Raw genomic sequence first — 23,006 nt, 5'->3', positions numbered from 1 at the left:
CATGAAAAATGTGACCTCTAGAGTGGTCACAAGCAAAAGTTTACGGCGGACGCACGCACGGACGACGGACGACGGACACCGCGCGATCACAAAAGCTCACCTTGTCACTTTGTGACAGGTGAGCTAAAAATGTGGACGGACGAATGACAACAGACATTGAGCGGTCACAAAAGCTCACCATGAGCCTTTGGCTCAGGTGAGCTAAAAACATTAGTCATTCTCCTGAAATGTAATGGGAAATAGAAGGAATTAAGCTGTATTTTATGTCATACACATTCAAATATCTACAGGTATCTAAACAATAACTGATTTGTCATTTCTGATATCTATTATCAACTACAGTCTAATTTTCATTTTGTCTGACATTCTGATGAGGATCTTGGGGCATGATTAAAGAAGAAAAGAAGCTGAAAAATGTTCAAACATGTAGATGTTACTCCAAGAAAGTTTCCACTGTGATTGTTTTACTGTAATTTATAAAATATAGAACACAGGTGACAATTTTGTTTTCAAAATGGATGATTTTTTGTGACTTGAATCTGAAGCATTTTTCCTGTAGCCACCTTCTACAGCTTGTAAAGCTACCTTGTGACCGGCCCCTTGTGACTACTGGACAGACTTCAACACAAAATATTAAAGCATATATACAAAGCATTTATATGCAAGCAAGCACCGCTAAGACTAATGAAATGTGTCTGTTCTACAGAGGTTAATTTTCTAATGGGAAAGAAAAAAATATGCCTCTGTAGGGAGGAAGTCACTCCTAAGAAATGTCATTTACAGAGGTTTTACAGTAGTCACTATCTCCAGAATCAACATTTCTGACAGCTCTGGGAAAATTCAACAATTTTTAAAAATGAAATTGCAGTCTGTCATACCAACTGATCAATCTACATGATTAATGCAGTTTTATTGACATAGTCAATGCAGCAGTAAATGCAACATGCCCTTTCACAGACAGTGAGAAAACGCTTGTGCAGTAGACCCTTGATACCAAGGCTGCAGAAAATGATGCAATTTAGTCATACTTTAATTGTATAGGGATGGATTCAATTCAATTTCTGACAATTTTATAGATGCACGGATAAGTTTTTCTAGCGTTAGTGTCACATATGACAGCTCATTAAATCTACAATGTTGCATACATTGATGCATATACTGATGCAGCATGTAAAAACTACTTCAATGTTCATGGACTGAGAGAAATATTTTATATCGTTTAAGAGTATATTACTGAAAAATAACTGTGGAAGTGTATTTTTCCCTAGTATGTCCAGACACAAAAGGTAAAATTTTATTAAAACCACTCGAAAAACACAAAATGAATTAAGATTTGTTCGCTTTAAATGCAACATAGTTTTTGAGAATGATAGTGACTTTTTCACACACAAATTGCCAACACTCTGTAGACTGCTTTTTGATTCCATATGCAAAGCACAGGCTGTATTCTATGTTATCTGGATAGATGAAGATCTGCAAATATTTCTGGTTTATCAAACATGAAGAATTACTTTAACTGCTTCTTTTTATCAATGCCACTTTTTGCTTTAAGATGACGATTTATGTTTAAATTAAAAGTTTTGAAGATCACAAACCTTTTCTGCATCCTTTTGCCTCACATCTTCTGGGACTTTCGATTCATAGTCTGACTTCATCATTGATGTATCGATTTTCTGTAGCTGACTCTCTAGTCGCTCTTTCTTGCCTGTCAACTTTTTCAACTCTTTGCTAATATCTATGAAATCCTGTTTAAATGTAATAAAATGGCCATTTGTCAGAAAAATAAGTTAAAAACTAAAAGAAAAACATACATCTCCAACCAATTGTTTGTTTGTTTTTGTTTTTTTGGGTTTAACGCCGTTTTTCAACAGTATTTCAGTCATGTAACGGTGGGCAGTTAACCTAACCAGTGTTCCTGGATTCTGTACCAGTACAAACCTGTTCTCCGCAAGTAACTGCCAACTTCCCCACATGAATCAGAGGTGGAGGACTAATGATATCAGACACAATGTCGTTTATCAAATAGTCACGGAGAACATACGCCCCGCCCGAGGATCGAACTCGCGACCCCAAGATCCGTAGACCAACGCTCTTACCTATTGAGCTAAGCGGGCGGGCTCTCCCACCAATTACCACATAGAAATTGTAAAATGCTACAATTAAAGGCCATAACTCCAAGGAAAATCACTGAACCATAACATTCCAACTAGGCCTGGCAGTGGTAACTTGGGTGAAGTTTGGTGAAATTCCAACAAGTGGTATAGAAGAAGCACATACCAAAGAATCTGACAAATCAAGAGTCATGACTGCACTGAAAACCATTTAATCAGAACATAATATGCATAACTATGCTTTACATGAATCAGTCACGAGGTTTGGTGAAATTCAGCCTAGCTGTATAGAGCAAGTGGTGTAAACACTGTAAAATATGACAAATCAAGTGCCATAACTCTGCTGAAAATGACTGACCAGTATATGCTGATATGTATAACAAGGTTTGACACTGATAACTCCTGTACGGTTTGGTGCAAATCTGCTGAACAGTGTAAGGGAAGTTGCCAAAATATTATAAAATTTGATAAATAAAGGGCAATAACTCCCCTGAAAATCACTGAACCTGAACATGCCCATAATATGCATAACAAGATTTGGCACAGTTCAATTCTATAAGGTCTGGTGGAAATATGCCTTAATATACAAGAGGGCCATGATGGCCCTATATCGCTCACCTGTTATCATTGCACTTGAGGACAAAGGACAAGAAGGTCCTCAGAAAAAATATCTAAGTCCAAAGAACAGGAACAACAAAGGGAAGAAATTTAACCAAAAAGAAAAAAAAAATTCTTACAAGGTTAGATATGTCAAAATACACCTAAAAATTGGAGGTACCATCCATGTTGTACCACAGAAAAGTGGCCTCGGTTTTTCCCTACGGCCAAAAATAAAAAAGTTACTAAAAATAAGCTATTTATAGTAATGTAAAAGGGAAGTAATTAAAAAAAAAATATACTGAAAGTGAACAAAAGGATCTGCCAAATAAATCTGTTGACATAAATGAAATTTCAGATCAGTATCTTCACTAGTTATGGAGATATACCCATTTTAATTTGAAATAAAGGGAGGTAATTTGACATAAAATCAGTCCATAGTTATCTACCCTGATTGTTTGTTTCAGTCCAACTATTAACAATAATGAAATTTCAAAAAAGTCCTAAAAGTACTTACTGATATAAATCCATTTTGATTACAATCAGGGGAGGTAATCAGATATAAAATATTTCTGGAACCTACGATTGGATCTGATTTGTCATGGAATCCAAGATTTATTGTTGTTGAAGATATTTTGCAAGTTTGTATCAAATAAAACCATAAATGAAGTCTCTATATGGCTGCAAAAGCCAAAATAGCCATTTTGGACCTTTAAGGGGCCATAACTCTAGAACCCATGAAGGAATCTTACCAGTTGAAGAAAGAAACAATAATCTTGTGGGGATACAAGTTGTGTGCAAGTCTGGTACAAAATCAAACCATAAATGAAGCTGCTATTGTGCAGACAAGGTCAGCTTATTCTGGCCCTTTCAGGGGCCATAACTCTGGAACCCACTATGGGATCTGGCCGGTTCAGAAAAGGAACCAAGGAAAAAGGTGATACAAGTTGTGTGCAAGTTTGGTTAAAATAAAATCAGACACGAAATTGTTGACGGACGGACGGACGGACGCACAGACGATGGACGACGAGTGATCACAAAAGCTCACCTTGTCACTATGTGACAGGTGAGCTAATAAAAGAAGGGGGAAAAACATTACAAAATTTAACAAATCAAGGGCCATAACACTGCTGAAAAATACCAAACTGGAACATGCCTATGATATGCACAACTTAGCTCGGCAATGATCACTTTTGTGAAGTTTGGTGTAATTCCTCCTGGTGGTATTAGAGCAGATTCCCGGATAAGGTAAAAATAAGACAAATCAAGTGAAAATCACTGAACCGAAACAAGCCAAAAAATTTGCACAATGAGGCTTGACACTGGTTTTGTTGGAAATCTGCCCAAAAACATAAGATAAATTGCCAAAACATTATATAATTTGACAAATTAAGGGTCATAACTCTGCTAAAATGCATCAAACCATAAAATGCTGAAAATATGCAAAACGACGCTTGGCACTGATCACTCCTGTGAGGTTTGGTAAAAACCTGCATAATTATATGAGAGAAAAGGCCAAAACATCAATTGATGAATCAAGGCCCATCACTGAAAATCATTGAACTGGAAAATGCCGATGATATGCATAACTAGGCTTGGCAATGATCACTCTTGTGAAATTTGGTGTAAATCCATCCAGTAGTGTCGGAGCAGTTGTGTGGACAAACTTTGTGACAAAGGCAAGACAGACAAACAGCACTAAATCAGTATGTCTCCCATATGTTCAACTATATTACAAAACTTAACAAACCTTTTCAGCCACTTCATAGAAAAAAAAACAAGAGCTCGTAGAACATGAACTTCCCCCCTTGATGCATTCAGTAATTGCAAAGGAACAGAAATTATTTGGTTAGTGTGACCTTGACTTTTGACCTACTGACCTCAAAATCAATAGGGGTCATCTGCTGGTAATGATCAACATCTCTATTAAGTTTTGTGATCCTAGGCCCAAGCATTCTGAAGTTAAAGTCCAGAAACTGTTTAATTGTTCCGTGTCATTGCTAATGATCTCAAAATCAACAGGAGTCATCTGCTGGTCATGGTCAACCTCCCTATCAACTTTCATAATCCTAGGTCCAAGCATTCTTGAGTTATCATCTGGAAACCCTTTAACTGTTCCAGGTCACTGTGACCTTGACCTAAGAGGTACTGACCTCAAAATCAATAAAGGTCATCTGCTGGTCATGGCCAACCTTCCTATCAACTTTCATGATCCTAGGCCCAAGCGTTCTTGAGTTACCATCTGGAAATGGTTTAACTGTTCCAGGTCACTGTGAATTGACCTTTGACCTACTGATCTCAAAATCAATAGGGTTCATTTGCTGGTCATGACCAACCTCCCTATCAACTTTCATGATCCTAGGTCCAAGTTATCATTCGGAAAAAGTTCAACTGTTCCAGGCCACTGTGACCTTGACCTTTGAGCAACTGACCTCAAAATAAATATGAGTCATCTGCTGGTCATGGCCAACCTTCCTATCAACTTTCATGATCCTAGGCCCAAGCGTTCTCGAGTTACCATCTGGAAATGGTTTAACTGTTCCAGGTCACTGTGACCTTGACCTTTGACCTACTGAACTCAAAATCAATAGGGTTCATTTGCTGGTCATGACCAACATCCCTATCAACTTTCATGATCCTAGGCCCAAGTTATCATCCAGAAACAGTTTAACTGTTCCAGGTCACCGTGTCCTTGACCTTTGAGTAACTGACCTCAAAATCAATAGGGGTCATCTGCTGGTCATTACCAACATCCCTATCAACTTTCATGATGCTAGGCCCAAGCTTTCTTGAGTTATTATCCGGAAACCGTTCAACTGTTCTGGGTCACTGTAACCTTGACCTTTGAGCAACTGACCTCAAAATCAATAGGGGTCATCTACTGGTCATGACCAACCTCCCTATTAACTTTCATGATCCTAAGTCCAAGCTTTCTTTAGTTATCATCCGGAAACCAATTGGTCTCGGACCGACCGACATACCGAACGACCTACTGACCAGCATCTGCAAAACAATATACCCCACCTTCTTCGAAGGGGGGCATAATAAACGACAATACAAATATTACTCAATGCCAACAAGTATAATTTGTAGCTAAAAACTCATACAAGTGGAAAATTACTAGCCTTTTTGGCAGGACCTTATTAATCTATAACTGCTTAATAATGAAAGGACTTGGATAAGACTTCTGTGTGCATGCACAAGACTGATCTGTGACCTACCTTTATCATGAAGTGTGTTTCACATTTTGCTGATACAGTTTGTACAGCACAACCTTTGGGTGGGGCCTCGTTGACTTTTACACAACTTGACAACGACAGCACTTGGATCATTTCTGTGTGAGTGCGTACAAGATTGGCTGTCTCCTCATCAGAACACTTTACATACACTGAATAAGATATGAGTTTATTCTATTAAAGTTCTTACTATTTTGATTGTAAGAAAGAAACAGTTACTTTCCAAAGCAGGTCACACTTCTGATTTTGATTTGTCTATATGACATTGGGACCCCTGTGGTGGCCCCTGTGGCCAAGTGGATAAGGTAGCTGACTTTGAATCACTTGCCCCTCACTGATGTGGGTTTGAACCTCACTCGAGGTGTTGAATGCTTTATGTGACGAAGCCATCCAGGTGACTAATGGAAGGCCGGTGGTTCTACCCAAGTCCCCACCTGTAATGAGATAATGCATGGAGGGGCACCTGGGGTATTCCTCCACCATCAAAGTTAACAAGTTGCCATAAGATTTCTAGTTGTGTCAGTGTGATGTTAAACCTAACAAAAATGTCTACATAACACTGTAAGTCTTTTTCTGCAGGGATGAGTGTTGCTATGTTTGTCCTAAGTATTATATTTTTAACAGCGACCTCTTAAACATAAAGCTATCCTGCATTATATATTTCAAAACTTTTTCCTTAAATCTATTAGCTTTTCATTAAATATTTATAGACCTCTACAGACTTTCAAGTATCATGTTTTATTTTTAATCCTGTATATAAGCATATTAATCAAAATGTGCAGTTATACTTTTATAAGATACTGCTATCAGGTCTGATTTCTTTTCATATATGTATCTTTTGTATTTTGTAATGTAAATTGTATATATAGTAAACATTGCTTGAAATAAAGAAGGGGAGCAGTGGTCTAGTGGTTCAGGTGTCAGCTACTCAACCTGAAGGTTGATGGTTCATGCCTCCCTAAGGTCACCACCATGCCTTCTCATATGACATCAGTCATCAGTGCTGGTTTTCTTCCAGAAAGCAGACTCTAGTGTAATTCAAATAAGCTTCAAGCTTTTTACAACTGATCTTAAATAAATTAGTATTTATTTATTTATTTGGGTTTCACGGCACACCAACACAGTATAGGTTATATGGCGCCAAACAGGACTACAAATTTCCATGTGCAGGAACATTGATTATTTTTCATTCTGTCACATGAATGCTTACTTATAGTACTCAATTTGTATCGTGATAAGTATCATATCGTTGTACCTGTATCCCAATTACAAGAGATCACAGAGTGATCTTGGCGCCCACCAATGTGCCATTTTTGAGTGTTCCAAATTTCAAGACTTACTGACTAGCTCAAGGTCAAATTTCATTTCCGTACACAACACTGTGCATGTGGTCCAAATTCGAAAGCTGTAGCTTGAGAAATGTGAAAGTAGGTCACTAGATCAATTTCAAGGACGAAATGTGAAAGAAGGTCACTAGGTCAAAATCAAGGTAAAATTACACTTCAGAACACAAATTTATGCATGTGGTCCAAATTTAAAGCCTGTACCTTCAAAAATGTGAAAGTAGATCACTAGGTCAATATCAAGGTCAAAGTTTGTTTCGGTACACCAATCCTATGCATGTGGTCTAAATTTGAAGCCTGTAGCTACAGAAATGAGAAAGTAGGTCACTAGGTCAATCTTAAGGTCAAAGTTCATTTCGGTACATAAAACTATGCAAGTGGTCCAAATCTGAAGGCTGTAGCTCGAGAAATGTGAAAGTAGGTCACTAGGTCAAAATCAAGGTCAAATCTTATTTCTTAACACAGAACTATGCATGTGTTCCAAATTTGAAGCCGTATGTACCTTCAAAAATGTGGAAGTAGGTCACTAGGTCAATGTAAAGGTCAAAGTTTGTTTCGGTACACAAAACTATGCATGTGATCCAAATTTGAAGGCTGTAGCTTGAGAAATGTGAAAGTAGGTCAGTAGGTCAAAATCAAGGTCAAATTCCATTTCGGAACACAAAACTATGCATGTGGTCCAAATTTGAAGCCTGTACCTTCAAAAATGTGAAAGTAGGTCACTAGGTCAAAGTCAAGGTCAAAGTTTTTTTCAGTGCACAAAACTATGCATGTGGTCCAAATTTGAAGGCTGTAGCTACAAAAATGTGAAAGTAGGTCACTAGGTCAAAATCAAGGTCAACTCATGTCAAGGTTCATCTTGTCGCTCAAAACCATACATGTGGTCCAAATTTGAATGTTGTAGGTTATTGACAAGAAGATTTTAAAATCTTTTCCCTATATAAGTCTATATGAACCATGTGACCCCCAGGGCGGGGCCATATTTGACCCTAGGGGGATAATTTGAACAAACTTGGTACAGAACCACTAGATGATGCTACATTACAAATGCCAAAGCCCTAGGCTTTGTGGTTTGGACAAGAGATTTTCAACGTTTTTCCCTATGTAAGTCTATGTAAACCATGTGACCCCCGGGGCAGAGCCATATTTGACCCTAGGGGGATAATTTGAACATCTTAGTAGAAGACCACTAGATGATGTCATATACAAAATATCAAAGCCCTAGGCCCTGTGGTTTTGAACAAGAGGTTTTTCAAAGTTTTTCCCTATATAAGTCTATATAAACCATGTGACCCCCGGGGCGGGGCCATATTAGACCCCAAGGAAATATTTTGAATCATCTTGGTAGAGGACCACTAGATGATGCTTCATACCAAATATCAAAGCCCTAGGCTCTGTGGTTTTGGACAAGAAGATTTTCAAAGTTTTTCCCTATATAAATCTATGTAAATTATAGAAATAAACAAAGGGCCATAACTTACTAAAAAATTGTTGAACCAGTCTGATTTTCAGGGGGACACAACTAGGGTACCAAAACATCATTCTGACAAAGTTTGGTCAAAATCCCCCAGGTAGTTTCTGAGGAGATGCGATAACGAGAAATTGTTAACGGACGGAAGGACGGACGGACGGACGGAAGGACGACGGACCACGGACGCAGAGTGATTTGAATAGCCCACCATCTGATGATGGTGGGCTAAAAAACTGTATCATGAGTCTAGCGTATCGTTACACCCCTAGAGTACACTATAGGAAAGATAACTCTTACACTCTGGCTTCATCTTGTTGGTTATGTTGTAGTCTCCCCTTACAGATCGTACAGATTTTACAATGCTCTGAATAAAATCGACTTCCTCCTCAAGTTTAGCATCTCTCCAAGGACACTGAAATACCAGAGATTAGAATGATAAGTCACGGTTTCCTGTTTTCACATAAAATTCAATCTATCAATTATCTATCAAGTTTTCAGAAAACATGCAAGATCTACACAGATTGCTAATTCTGTTTCAAATGTTTACAGATCTGTTTTTGTTACTGAAGTAAGTTTTTTAAATCGCTGTTTTGTTGGGTTTATGTCACACAAACACTATTAAGTAAAATGCTGTCAAAATTGTGATTTTCCCATATACACCTATATGAAAAGTTGTGCAAGGTCCAAATTTTTCAAAGTAGTCTTCGAAAAAATCAAACACATGACTTTATCCTTTTAATTTGTTGAATTTTCTAAGTATATTCTGAAGTTTTAAAAAAAGTTAGGGTTAAATCAAATTATACACTGTAGAAAAAAATTGATCTGATATGCTGAGGGACCATTTTTCAAGAAGTTTTGGTTGGAATTCAAGCTGTTCAGTTTTCTTTGAAATTCAAGTAATCTTTCAGTTTTTCAAGGTTTTAGTCATTTTCAAGGACAAGCATCAAATTCAAGGACTTTTCAAAATATGTTTGAATCCTGAAAAAATACTTAAATTAGCTGAAACCAAAACATTCATTCAAAGGTAAAGCTTCTAGTGAAAAGTGAGATCTTCAAGATCAAAGTAATTATAAATACAGTGTAAAGTACTCTAAACCATAAGAGGCAATACAGAGTTGAAACAGTTTCACTGTGGAATACTTTCTTTCAGTTTACCTTGTAGCTCTTTTATTTACTGTGAAATCATTAATATTCAAGGGGGGACTAATTTTTGTGCATTTTGTGGTGGCATAAATCAAACAAGAGGGTCATGATGACCCTGGATCGCTCACCTGAGAAATATGAGCTACATGTTTCAAATGTCAAACTGATGATTTTTAGAAATTTTTGGGAAGATTTTCCGATGTACAATCAAGTAACCCCTAGGGCAGGGCCAAATTTACCCCGGGGGCCATGATTTGAACAAATTCTGTAGAAGTGTACTAGGCAATGCTACAGGTCAAATATCTAAGATCTAGGCCTTCTGGTTTATTTTTAGAAAAATTTTGAAGATTTTCCCATGTAAAATCAAGTGACCCCTGGGTTGGGGTCAATTTTGACCCCGGGGGTCATGATTTGAACAAATTTTGTAGAGCTCTAGGCCTTCTGGTTTATTTTTAGAAAATTTTGAAGATTTTTCTATGTACAATCAAGTCATGATTTGAACAAATTTTGTAGAGGTCCACTAGGCAATGCTACATGTGAAGCTCTAGGCCTTCTGGATTATTTTTAGAAAATTTTTGAAGATTTTCCTATGTAAAATCAAGTGACCCCTGGGGCAGGGCCAATTTTACCCCGGGGGTCATGATTTGAACAAAGTTTGTACAAGTCTACTAGGCAATGTTACATATCAAATATCTAAGATCTAGGTCTTTTGGTTTATTTTTAGCAAATTTATGAAGATTTCCCTATGTACAATCAAGTAACCCCTGGGGCTGGGTCAATTTGATCCTGTGGGGTCAAGATTTGAACAAATTTTGTAGAGGTCCACTAGGCAATGCTACATGTCAAATATCTAAGCTCTAGGCCTTCTGGTTTATTTTTAGAAAATTTTGAAGATTTTTCTATGTACAATCAAGTAACCCCATGGAGCGGGGTCAATTTGACCCAGGGGGTCATGATTTGAACAAATTTTGTAGAAGTCTACTTGGCAATGCTACATGTCAAATACCTAAGATCTAGGCCTTCTGGTTTATTTTTAGAAATTTTTTTAAGATTTTCCTATGTAAAATCAAGTGACCCCTGGGGTCATTATTTGAACAAATTTTGTAGAGGTCCACTAGGCAATGCTACATATCAAATATCTAAACTCTAGGGCTTCTGGTTTATTTTTTGAAAATTTTGAAGATTTTCTATGTACAATCAAGTAACCCCATGGGACAGGGTCAATTTGACCCTGGGGGTCATGATTTGAACAAATTTTGTAGAGGTCCACTAGGCAATGCTACATGTGAAATATCTAAGCTCTAGGCCTTCTGGTTTATTTTTAGAAAATTTTCAAAGATTTTCCAATGTTAAATCAAGTGACCTCTGGGGTGGGGGTCAATTTTGAACCCGGGGGTCATGAATTGAACAAATTTTGTAGAGGTCCACCAGGCAATGCTACATCTCAAATATCTAAGTTCTAGGCCGTCTGGTTTATTTTTAAAAAAATTTGAAGATTTTCCTATAGAAATCTATGTAAAATCAAGTGACCCCTGGGGCGGGGTCAATTTTGACCCCTGGGGCAGGGTCAATTTTGACCCCGGGGTCATGATTTGAATAACTTTAGTAGAGGTCCACTAGGCAATGCTACATGTCAAATATCTAAGGTCTAGGGCTTCTGGTTTTTGAGAAGAAGATTTTTTTAAGATTTTCCTATGTAAAATCAAGTGACCCCTGGGGCGGGGTCAATTTTGACCCGGGGTCATGATTTGAACAAATTTGGTAGAGGTCCACTAGGCAATGCTTCACACCAAATATCTAAGCTCTAGGGCTTCTGGTTTTTGATAGAAGACTTTTTAAGTTTTTCAACCAGTGTTCTGCATGGAATTCAATTCTTTGAAAAGATTTTGTAGAGCTTCACCCAAGGAACATTCCTGTGAAGTTTGGATGAAATTGGCTTAGTGGTTTATGAGGAGATGTTTGAAGTAAAAGTTTACGGACAACGGACGATAGACGCCGGATGGTGAGTGATCCTAATAGCTCACCCTGAGCCTTTGGCTCTGGTGAGCTAAAAATTAAATCCTAACGAACAAATACAATTCCTATTCATTCTGTCCTTAAAATCCACAAATTTATATCCCCACGAAATTGAAGTCGAGGTCAAAACCATAAAATTTAATGCCTGCAAAATTAAATGATTTCACAGTATATAGTTACAAGACTTACATCTGGAGGTAGTGGGTATGAAGTGACACATATACTAGGTGGGTCTGAGCTTGATCTCCGTGGTAACCTCTGATACAACTCTTCTGTCACAAATGGCATAAATGGATGTAGCAGACGCAGTCCTACGTCCAAACATGTGTACAACACATCCTGACATATCACTTTAGCTTCCTCATCAGATCCATAAATAATAGGCTTGATATTTTCCTACATAAATCAAAAGAGAAAGAACATTTCTATAATATCTATTGTTTTGCCAACAACAGCTGTCTTATGACAGCACACTTGACTATTGGAAGCCCTTCCACCTAATACTAGCTTACATACAAAAGCTTCAAAATAATTTTGCAAAAATGTAAGCCAGTTATGAAACTTGCCATGTGATGTTATCTCATAATGCTGAAGATGTGTTTAGAATCTGAAAACATTTAGTCAGGTAATTTTTGAGAGGAATGTTTACATGCAAAACTGATACAAAATTTCAAAGTTAAAAAAATATGATTTTGACAAAATAGAAACTAGAGTTGCGTTAACTGCTCCTTGAGGTCACTTCATGATGCATTTGGCTAGGTAGTTTTGATAAACATTAAGTGGGCCTAATTTTGACAAAATAAAAGCTATATTTATGTTACTTGTCTGGTATGATCATTTCATGATAACCAATAAAAGTGTGAAGTTTGAAAGTGTTAGGTCCAATAGTTATTGAGAAAACTGCTTACATGAAAAACTTTTGTGACGTGGACCTGGATGCCCACAAAAGGGTAACAACAAAAGCTCTACTATCTGAAAAGTCTCAATCAGTCAAACTAAAAATGGATATATCCAGTGATATAAACAAAAGTTTCAGAATTCAATACAGAGCTACTTTTTTTCTACCAGAAAGACCAAAGAAAATTAAAATTTAACATGTTGCATTATACTGTCAAGGTGTTATTTTAATGAACTTCGCATCTAGGTTTATGTCCTTTCTGCAAATGGTATTCAATATATGAGAAAATGCCAGTATTTTTTTTCACTGACTTATTAAAAACTTAACAAATACAAAATTATAGGCCATATGGAAACATACCAAAACTTGATTGTAGAGGAAGACAGTTTTAAGTACCAGAGCAAAACACCCATGACCTTCTATATACCAGCTGGATGGCTTCCTCACATGAAAAACACTACACTACACTACACGCAAGATTTTAAACCAACAGCAGTGGGGGGGCAAGCAATTCATAGTGGGTGACCTTAACCATAAATGCCAGTAACATCTCATCACAGAACAAAGTAAAAGCACAGGGATCAGAAATAAAACTGTTACATACCAAGTACCAGTCACACAGTTCATACAACCAGAAGTTGTAACATGCTGTTGTTGCTGTGGGAAAGTCATAGTTGTCAAAGCCTAGCTTACATGACTCCACTGCAGCACTAAGTTTACTCAAGATCCACATCTCCATCTCATTCTCCTTACCACTCAACTATAATACAAGAAGGCCAATAGTTAGTGTAATTACAGTTGCACCTGCATTAGTATTTTTATTTTTTAAATTTTTTTTTGTGTGTGTAGGGGGAATGGGGGGTGGGGATTGATGTCAGACCAACACAATTAATATTATTATAGGCCATGTGGCAACTTTCCTGCTTTTCTTGGTGAAGGAAGACCCCAGGTGCCCCTCCAGACATTATTCCATCACAGGTGGGCACCTTGGTAGAACCACTGACCTTCCATAAGCCAAGTGAATGGCCTTCTCACATGAAGAATTCTATGCCTTAAGTAAGACTCGAACCAACATCATTGAGGGGCAAGTGATTAGAAGTCAGAGACTTAACCACTTGGCCAAATAGGCCCCCACCTATATTAGGCAGCCAATCAGCTAACTTCCAAAATTGACAATCTGTTCTAACTTCAATAGTAATAAGCAGCCGACCTACTTTAAGCAACAAGATTGTGTAGTTCCTATGGCTGCTTAATATAGGTTTGACTGTAGAATCAAATATAACCCCCACCCCCGCACTTCCCATGTCTGGAGACCTATTACAAAGCTTTAACATTTGATGATTCTGAGATCATTCTTGAGACTGACCAATGGCAAGGCTGCACTCTGGGACTGGTTTCGAAACTTGGTTTTATAATCTCAGAGCAACTATAAAATCACCACACTCAGGGAATGTATTAACTTGGTTATTAGTTGCATTTTGTCCATTAAAATACACTGTAAAATGTTTAAACTGAAAATAAAACAAGCATTCTTTAAAAGTAAGGTGGTCTTTGTTCATAGACGGTTTCTATTCACAGGCTTCACATCGCGTTCAGTACATACTGACACACAGGTCATATGGCGACTTCCATGGTATAATAAAAAATCTTATGAAAGCCATATGGATTCCTTATATGTAATAGCCACTCCCCCCTCGGCAAAAGAGGAAACCAACTCCAGTGAGACGCAAGTGATTAAATGTCACCATACCAACATGACTACATGTATACTTAAACAACACATAAATTATATTGTAACTAAAGAAAATGTACCTGTACTGTTGGTTTTGGTTTGAAGTTACTTCCTAGAGTATTGAGAGCAAACCGTGTAGCATTCCAAAGTTTGTTACAGAAAAACCTATACCCTTGTACACGTAGAACATCAAGATTGATATCACGACCTGTAAACATGAAAACCAAATATGTTTTAAATATTAATGCATTGTACACTTACAACAAAGTGTCAAATGATAGCGCCCTAGACTCCTTGAAACCTTTCCGCCTAATACTGTAACGACTCGAACAATGGGGACTTACCATTTTCATGTTTTATAAAATAAGTCATCGATCTTGGCTGTGATTTGAATTGTTTTAGAGACATTCCCTCGCAAGCTGACAGTAACGAAACACAGAATTGTACACATATGTGTTGATCTACATAATATGACAGACCAAACTCATATTATACACCTCCATGTTCGTTTTAATCTTATCCGAACTCTGTTTACATTTACCGAGAGACATCCGTTTCGGCTGGTGCACATTTAATCCAGATTTTGTAACATTTTCCTACATGTGAATCATTATAGACTTTGCACAATTAATCTACAGTGCTTAATTGTTTGTTAAAGATAAGTGTCATCCTTTTGTACAGTCTGAATTTTGCATAAATCACAATATTTTCATGATAACTCTCTGAATTTGTCACATTTCCTGACAGGATATGCATCCTTATTCGCATTGCATTGTTGGACTATTTACCGTTACTAAGCAACATAAATTATCGTTGTCATCTACAAAGATGTTTAAATCACTTGAACATGTTAGAGTTAACCCAGTGGTGCATATTTTGATGTTATTTTCATGTAAACATTTCATAAAATCGCCATTTTTATGATACGGCAGTATTCAGCATAGAATTTAACGTTTTAGGTCACTGCGACCGTTCGGTCACTGTGACAGTCGGTCACTAACCATTTGGTCAATTTACCCAAAGTAACCCATTTTTACTGTTTTGGTAACCTTTTTTGGGTCACTTTCTCTGGAAAACTATAAAAGGGTCCGATTTTGGCCATCTGCAATCATTTCAGCTCAAGCTTTCAGACCTAAAACCACGTTTGGCTTGTTTCAATAGATTTTCATTAAAATGAACACTATGCTGAACATAGATGTAAGAAAGTTGCTCTGCAATCAGAATTTATATTAATTAAAAGCCATTGGTCTATAAAAGCCCTTTTGATACAACATTTAGTAACATTTCTATGAGTTTTATTTGCACAGATGTATTTCATATTCGTTGCTTATTTAAAGTAAAGTAAATTAATGGATTTGTCTAAAGTACTGAGAATATAAGAGACTATATTTTTTATAGAAGGAATTTCTGTTGCTGAACATTGTCTTTATATCCGTGTCTATAGCAACAACTAATGGAACGCCAGATCAGTCATAAATAGATTAATCTAAAAAGAGATGTATATTAAATCTTGCATTTTGTACCTGTAAAAGTGCTCAGTATTGATTTGTAAAACATTTTTAAAGTTCATTGAAACGCGCTTCGCTACCTGTAAACTATGGAAAGCCGGAACAGTCTTAATCTCATTTGACAAGTTTGCACTTTTACTGGCAGAATTTAACCATTAATATATGAATACATTTATTATCAAGAAGAATTTGTGACTACATTTGTTATCAGTTAGATGTGCCTGTTTAATGTGATGACTTCACCTGTATTTTCTGGAGTATGATATATCAACATTAATAAATTTCATTAACTGTTAACCTGAGTCTTATTAGTCTCTCTGGTTTAGTTAGTTTTACGGTACACTGAATCAACCTGGCTATACCCTATTTGCTCTTCCGACTACTTGAGTAAAGTTTACCAAGAGTTCTACAGTACGCATAGCCTACCCATCTCCGCAACACCCCTGAGTCGTAACAATACCAGCATACATACTAAAGTTTTACCAAATTTCTCTAAACTACAAACAGACATTTTGTATAATTAAAGGCAAAGAAAAGATTTGTAACCTCACACAAAGTGGTTATTTCATGAAGCCAAAGATTTATGAAGACTTTAAAACATTCAGTGCAATAATTTTTAAGTATTCAGCACAATAATTCCTGAGAAACCTGCTTCCATGCAAAATCTTAAACAGGGCATCACTTTGCAAAAAAGGAAGCCAGAGTTATGAAACCTGTCCAGCGAAGTCATCATATGATACATAAGATGTGAGTAAAATATTTGGTCTCACAGATTCTGAGGAACATGTTTACATGCAAAACATCCATACAATTTTAAATTTTGCAAGGAACAAAATTTACAAAAGAAGTTAGTTAACTTGCCCTGTGAGGTCATCTCATGATGCAAAAACATCTGATACTGGTAAGTTTGAAAGCATTGTGCTATTTAGTTTTAACCAAAAAGGGTAAAAAACCTTGATAAAATGAAACTAGAGCAAAAAATTGTCCTAAGTCATCTCATGATGCCGACGACATGTGTGAAGTTTGAAAGCATTCAACTTAGTAGTTTTTGAGAAACCTGCTTACATGTAAAACTTTCATTATGTGACCATCCATGGAAGGGCAATAACAAAAGCTCCACAACTTGAAAAATTTCAAACAGTTAAAATTTAAAATGAGTACAAAAATGAATTAAAAATTAGCTCCATTTTCATAAAAGAAGAAAAATTTTGACATTTTCCTTTTATAACCAAATGTAAAACAATGACTGCTGTGATTGCAACAATGTCTCCAGGGACAGGATGTAACAAATTAGGTTGTGGACCACTAGCTTAAGCATTGTGCAAAATATCTTACCAAGCCCCTTGCACTTTTGGAGAAGATGACTCTTTTTTTTTCAATTTTCCACAAATAAAAAGAAAAGGTAAGACCTTTGGGCAGGGCCAAAAATGATCCCAGCCATGATTTGAACAGACTTGCCCGAGCTGCATATAAGGACATTTCACAGCTAACTTGGTGGATTGCAGACATTGGTGAGCTAAACAGGTAAAGATGTTGCTTACCTGTTGTATAGGATATGAGTGCAAATCTCAGTGCATCTGTACCACACTCTGGTATTCCATTTGGATAATCTTGTTTCTAAAATAACAAATCAAAGTACAAAATAAAATAGCTTCATCTTTTAATGAGTGACAGTTTACCAATTAAAACTAGAACTGTCACAGGAGTGACTCATACCCCCACCATACGGTCTTGTCACAGAAGAATGGCAACCATAAGGAATCTTAAAAATACTTTGGAGTACTTCATTCTGGGCTTCCACATATAAGTAATACTAGTATAGTAATACTAGTAAATATATTAAATCTCTAATATTAGAGATACACTAAAAGTGAATACAAAAAAGTGTCTTACCGACCCATGTTACCACGGAAAAATGTTTTTACTTTTTACATAGGACTTATAATAAATAAGTTAGAAAAACACCTAAAATATTGAAAATCTAAAAATAGGATTTCTAAAAATAGACTAATTCCTGGAATTTAAGGGGAAGAAACTCAGTACAAAGGTTAAAAAAAGGTTACTTCCCTTTGGCTCTAAGCCAATCAGAATGAGATATAGTGAAAATACATCAAAATTAACCTTAAATTCTAGGTAAAAGGGGACACAATTCAAGAAAAATAGTGTCAGAGTTATGCACCTTGTGTCACATGATGTGGGTGATGAGGTGGAACATCTATTTTAAGTCTGAATCAAATCCATTCAGTAGTAACTGAGATACAGTGAAAATACATCAAAATCAGCCTTAAATTCTAAGTAAAAAGGGGCATAATTCATGAAAAATTGGTGTCAGAGTTATGCACCTTGTGTCACATGATGTGGGTGATGAGGTGGAACATCTATTTTAAGTTTGAATCAAATCCATTTTGTAATAATTGAGATATAGTGAAAATACATCAAAATCAACCTTAAATTTAAAGTAAAAGGGGACATAATTCATAAAAAATTTATGTCAGAGTTAAGCACCTTATGTCACATCATCTGGGTGATGAGGCGGAACAACTATTTTAAGTTTGAATCAAATCCATTTAGTAATAACTGAGATATAGTGAAAATACAACAAAATTAACCTTAAATTCTAAGTAAAAGGGGACATAATTCATAAAAACTTGGTGCCAGAGTTATGCACCTTGTGTCACATGATGTGGGCACATGATGTGGGTGATGAGGTGGAACATCTATTTTAAGTTTGAATCAAATCCATTCAGTAGTAACTGAGATAAAGTGAAAATACATCAAAATCAGCCTTAAATTCTAAGTAAAAAGGGGCATAATTCATAAAAAAAAATGGTGTCAGAGTTATGCACCTTATGTCACATGATGTGGGTGATGAGGTGGAACATCTATTTTAAGTTTGAATCAAATCCATTTAGTAATAACTGAGATATAGTGAAAATACAACAAAATTAACCTTAAATTCTAAGTAAAAGGGGACATAATTCATGAAAACTTGGTGTCAAGAGTTATGCACCTTGTGTCACATGATGTGGGTGATAAGGTGGAACATGTATTTTAAGTTTGAATCAAATCCATTTGGTAATGACTGAGATAATAGATTTCGGGACGGGACGGGACGGGACGCGACAAAACTGACTCCTATATACCCCCCTCAAACATGTTTGGTGGGGGTATAATTACCAATACATATTTCACCCAATGGGAATATTCAGAGCCTCAGTTGGGAGGGAGCAGCAGCGACTTAAGCGGAGTACTCCACTTCACTCTAATCCAACATCAAAGCGAAATTTAAGTTGCCCGGTCTTTTTAACCTCAAAATTAATAGGGTCATCTGCTGGTCATGATCAACATCCCTATTAAGACATTGTCGGCCTGTTGGTGGTTTGCAAGTTTGTCACTTGATAAAATAATTTAGAAATGACTTCTCCCTAGAATCTAAGCCTTGCATAAGCCCTGATACTCGACACATAATTTATGGAACATCTAATGGCTGCTCTTGTGTAAAATTCTGGTATTGTTTCCAAAGTTGTGGAGTTACTTTAATTAAATGCAAAGTATCAAAATCCTGTCAATGTGATAAATGACAATATTTATGTAATTTTAACATAAGGCTTTCCTGGAAAAACTAGATAATTGTCATTACTATGTGCAATCCATGTTTAGGTACTGTTGTACATATGGTAATGGCCATCCTGGTAATGCAGCCAAAGTTCTCGTTAACTTGATTTAATGGTTACCTACTTGTAACTTTTACTGCTAAAAGACTTATTTTTGTTATGCTCTATTTGAAAAGAATAACCATTTTCCACTGTGTCTAATTTTCCTTCAAATCTGTCAAATTTGGGAAAGACTAGGTGTGGAGTTAGAAAAGTTATGGAGTAAGTAAAAGTAAACAAATACAATTTGGGTGAGATATTTCAACCCCATTTCCCAACATCTATCATTTACTAAACAAAACCCTCCCCTTTTATTTTTTTTTTAGCATTTCCCTTTTTGGCCCTTTGGGTTTTCTAAAAAATTATCTCTAAATTTACCGAGTCTTCAAATTGTTTATACTAAACTTTCAACCTGGCCATTTTTTTGCTTTAGCGATTTTTTTTCATCGAGTTTCCCCTCTTGGAGCCTCTGGTGGGATTTTAAAGGGAAATACTTCTATAACTTTTATGGGACATCACATTGCCAAGGGTTTACTCTTTTCGCCAGGGGACCCTCACCATTGCATGTAAAACACAGAAATACTGATTATTTTATTATATTTGTCCCATGTGAAAAATTTGTTTGAAGACAAAAAGCTTCTTTACTTTTGTGGGTTAAACTTTAAGGGCTTTTTTCTGGTGAAGACACCTTTGTTTTGTAATGACCTAACGGGGGTCAGACAGACATTACAATAAATACAAGGAAAAAAGAAAATTGTCTATAAATAATGACTTATTCTTTTCTTTTGGGAGGAGGTTTTTCATCAGCAAATTAATTGTTTTGTTGAATTAAAAAAAATAGCAACAAAAAGATCATAAAACTTTCCCACATCCCCTCTTTGAATTATTTCCAGAAATAGGCTCCACTTCTAACGGGACGGATTTCCCAAACCACCGGGAAATCTTACTAATACAAAAATAACTAAAAAAATTTTTGTCTAGCAGACTAACCTCTCTAAATGGCAACTCCCCTATCAGGTTTCCAAACAGACATTTTAGCTACCAGAAGAACAAAATATCTGCCCCTTTCCAATAATTACGGATAAAAATTTTTCAAATTGGGGTCTGCAATATTAAAATGAACTTTGATTTTTAAAATTTTAACAAACCGTGCTTCAAACATTTCAAAGGACAATTTAAAAGGAAATCATTATTCCCCCAATTAAAGGAAACAACTTTTTGTAAAATTGGGGGACTATAAATTGGGGTCTTATAAAAAACAGAGAAAGGGAACAATGCTGAGGGGAAAACCCTGTGTCCGTACCGGATCTAAAAGGAATTAAATAACATTCAAATATATAAAGCAGCTGTTGTCAGGGTTAACATGGTCATTTATGAACTTGAGAAAACATGTTTTTTGTTATCAACTACAAATAAGATTTTTTTTTTTTAAGTACTAGTCTATCAAAAGTTTCTCAATGTCAAGTTGTATGAAATAGTGAAAAAGTATCAATTTTAATAAAACATTTAATAATGTTAGAATGTTTTTCATACATTAAAAAAGATATTTTGGCATATATTTGGAGCAAGTGGTAAAATATCAGATTATTTGTCTCTCAAAACTATAACAAATATGCTATGAAGTTGTCAATTTAATACTTGTTTAGTTGGTCCATGTTCAAAATCAACAATTTCATTCAAAGATCATTGATATATCATACTGCAACATAGGTGCTATAAGTTCAACTATTGAGTTAGAATTTTTGAAATCGTGCACTTCAAGAATAAATTCATACGAGGACTTACCTTGTTTCAGCGTAATTTTATCTTTCGACACTTTGAATTTTTCTGCTGCTTTTTCTTTGGCTTCATCTTCTGTGCGGGCACATATCCAATATGTCCATCTGTGTCCCTTTTGTGGGACACTTGGATCTTTATGCTGAAAAAAATGCTGGGATCGATGTCCCCAATAACTTGGGGGTTACACAGTCCTGTAAATTTACAAATAACAAAAATTTCTGCCACGCATTAATTTTAACTGTTTTTAAAAAAATTTAGTTTTGTCAACAAGAGCTGTCAGTGGATAGCATGCTCGACTATTCTCAGTGCTTGACAGTATAATATAAGCTATGAGTAAAACTTAAACATTACAATAAGCATATTCTAAGTCGAAAAGGGGCCATAATTCAGTCAAAATGCTTGATAGAGTTGCCTCCTCCTTTTTTACAGACTGGGGTCATGATGGTGAACAAGTATGCAAAATATGAAAGCAATATCTTAATGGACTTTGAAAATATTTGGGGTGGTACACCAACTTTAACATTTATTCCAAGTCAAAAAGGGGCATAATTTAGTCAAAATGCTTGATAGAGTTGCCTCCTCCTTTTTATTGACTGGGGTCATGATGGTAAACAAGTATGCAAAATATGAAAGCAATATCTCAATGGACTTTGAAAATATTTGGGGTAGTACGCAAACTTTAACATTTATTCTGTCGAAAAGGGGCCATTATTCAGTCAAAATGCTTGATAGAGTTGCCTCCTCCTTTTTACAGACTGGGGTCATGATGGTAAACAAGTATGCAAAATATGAAAGCAATATCTCAATGGACTTTGAAAATATTTGGGGCGTGTATGTAAACTTTAACATTTGTGTGACGCTCACGCCGACGCCGGGGCGAGTAGGATAGCTCCCATTCTTCGAATAGTCGAGCTAAAAAAGAAGTAATCTGTAAAGAGTTTAACAAAGTTGTTCTTGTAGAATACTTCCAAAACATGCATGAAAAATTTGAATATACCTAACTAGTTTCTGCAGAATTATTTCTCTAGTACCACCCCCACCCACATACACCCTTGAAAAAATCTTCAAAAATGGGTAAATTATGCACACAGGGAGTTGATATTTCAATATAATTGGAAAACTACACATCTACATCTCCTTGAAATATGACATCCATTTATTCTTGCTTTGTTTCATATCAAGGCTTCAACTGGTCACAAGGCCTGAATAAAATATATCTTCACAATGACTTAATTTTGCATTTTTTATCTTTGAGCCATAAAATAAGGATTTACCTGGAGTTTTCCAGCCAGTTAAACCAAGTCTTTACATGCATCTCTGGTAAAATCTTCAACTCTCCATCTCTTACAAGCTAAAACACAGTACATAAAGTATCCTATAAAATCAAAGAATATAAACACAAACACAGTACATAAAGTATCCTATAAAATCAAAGAATATAAACACAAGCACAGATGTGCTTCAAACAAATAAAACAAACTTGCAAATTCTTTCATATCGAAAAGCATTGAAACAGTAT

The 23,006-nt window shown here is 36.1% G+C and overlaps 1 protein-coding gene across 1 annotated transcript in view; it reads right to left on the bottom strand.

Moving 5' to 3' along the window:
* The window catches only part of LOC123525374 (valine--tRNA ligase-like), a 43,427-nt gene that overhangs the window by 5,559 nt on the left and 14,862 nt on the right, over positions 1 to 23,006 (bottom strand). The window contains exons 12-21 of the mRNA XM_053539610.1: positions 22,762 to 22,838; positions 21,494 to 21,660; positions 21,012 to 21,016; positions 17,597 to 17,672; positions 14,628 to 14,755; positions 13,420 to 13,575; positions 12,107 to 12,313; positions 9,056 to 9,170; positions 5,930 to 6,096; positions 1,596 to 1,745 (exon numbers count right to left, since the gene is read on the bottom strand). Coding sequence (XP_053395585.1) covers positions 1,596 to 1,745; positions 5,930 to 6,096; positions 9,056 to 9,170; positions 12,107 to 12,313; positions 13,420 to 13,575; positions 14,628 to 14,755; positions 17,597 to 17,672; positions 21,012 to 21,016; positions 21,494 to 21,660; positions 22,762 to 22,838 — 1,248 coding nt within the window. The remainder of the gene's footprint in view (positions 1 to 1,595; positions 1,746 to 5,929; positions 6,097 to 9,055; positions 9,171 to 12,106; positions 12,314 to 13,419; positions 13,576 to 14,627; positions 14,756 to 17,596; positions 17,673 to 21,011; positions 21,017 to 21,493; positions 21,661 to 22,761; positions 22,839 to 23,006) is intronic.

Source organism: Mercenaria mercenaria, chromosome 3 (assembly GCF_021730395.1).
Source record: "Mercenaria mercenaria strain notata chromosome 3, MADL_Memer_1, whole genome shotgun sequence".
Classification (NCBI taxonomy): domain Eukaryota; kingdom Metazoa; phylum Mollusca; class Bivalvia; order Venerida; family Veneridae; genus Mercenaria; species Mercenaria mercenaria.
This window is presented reverse-complemented; position numbering and strand designations above follow the sequence as displayed.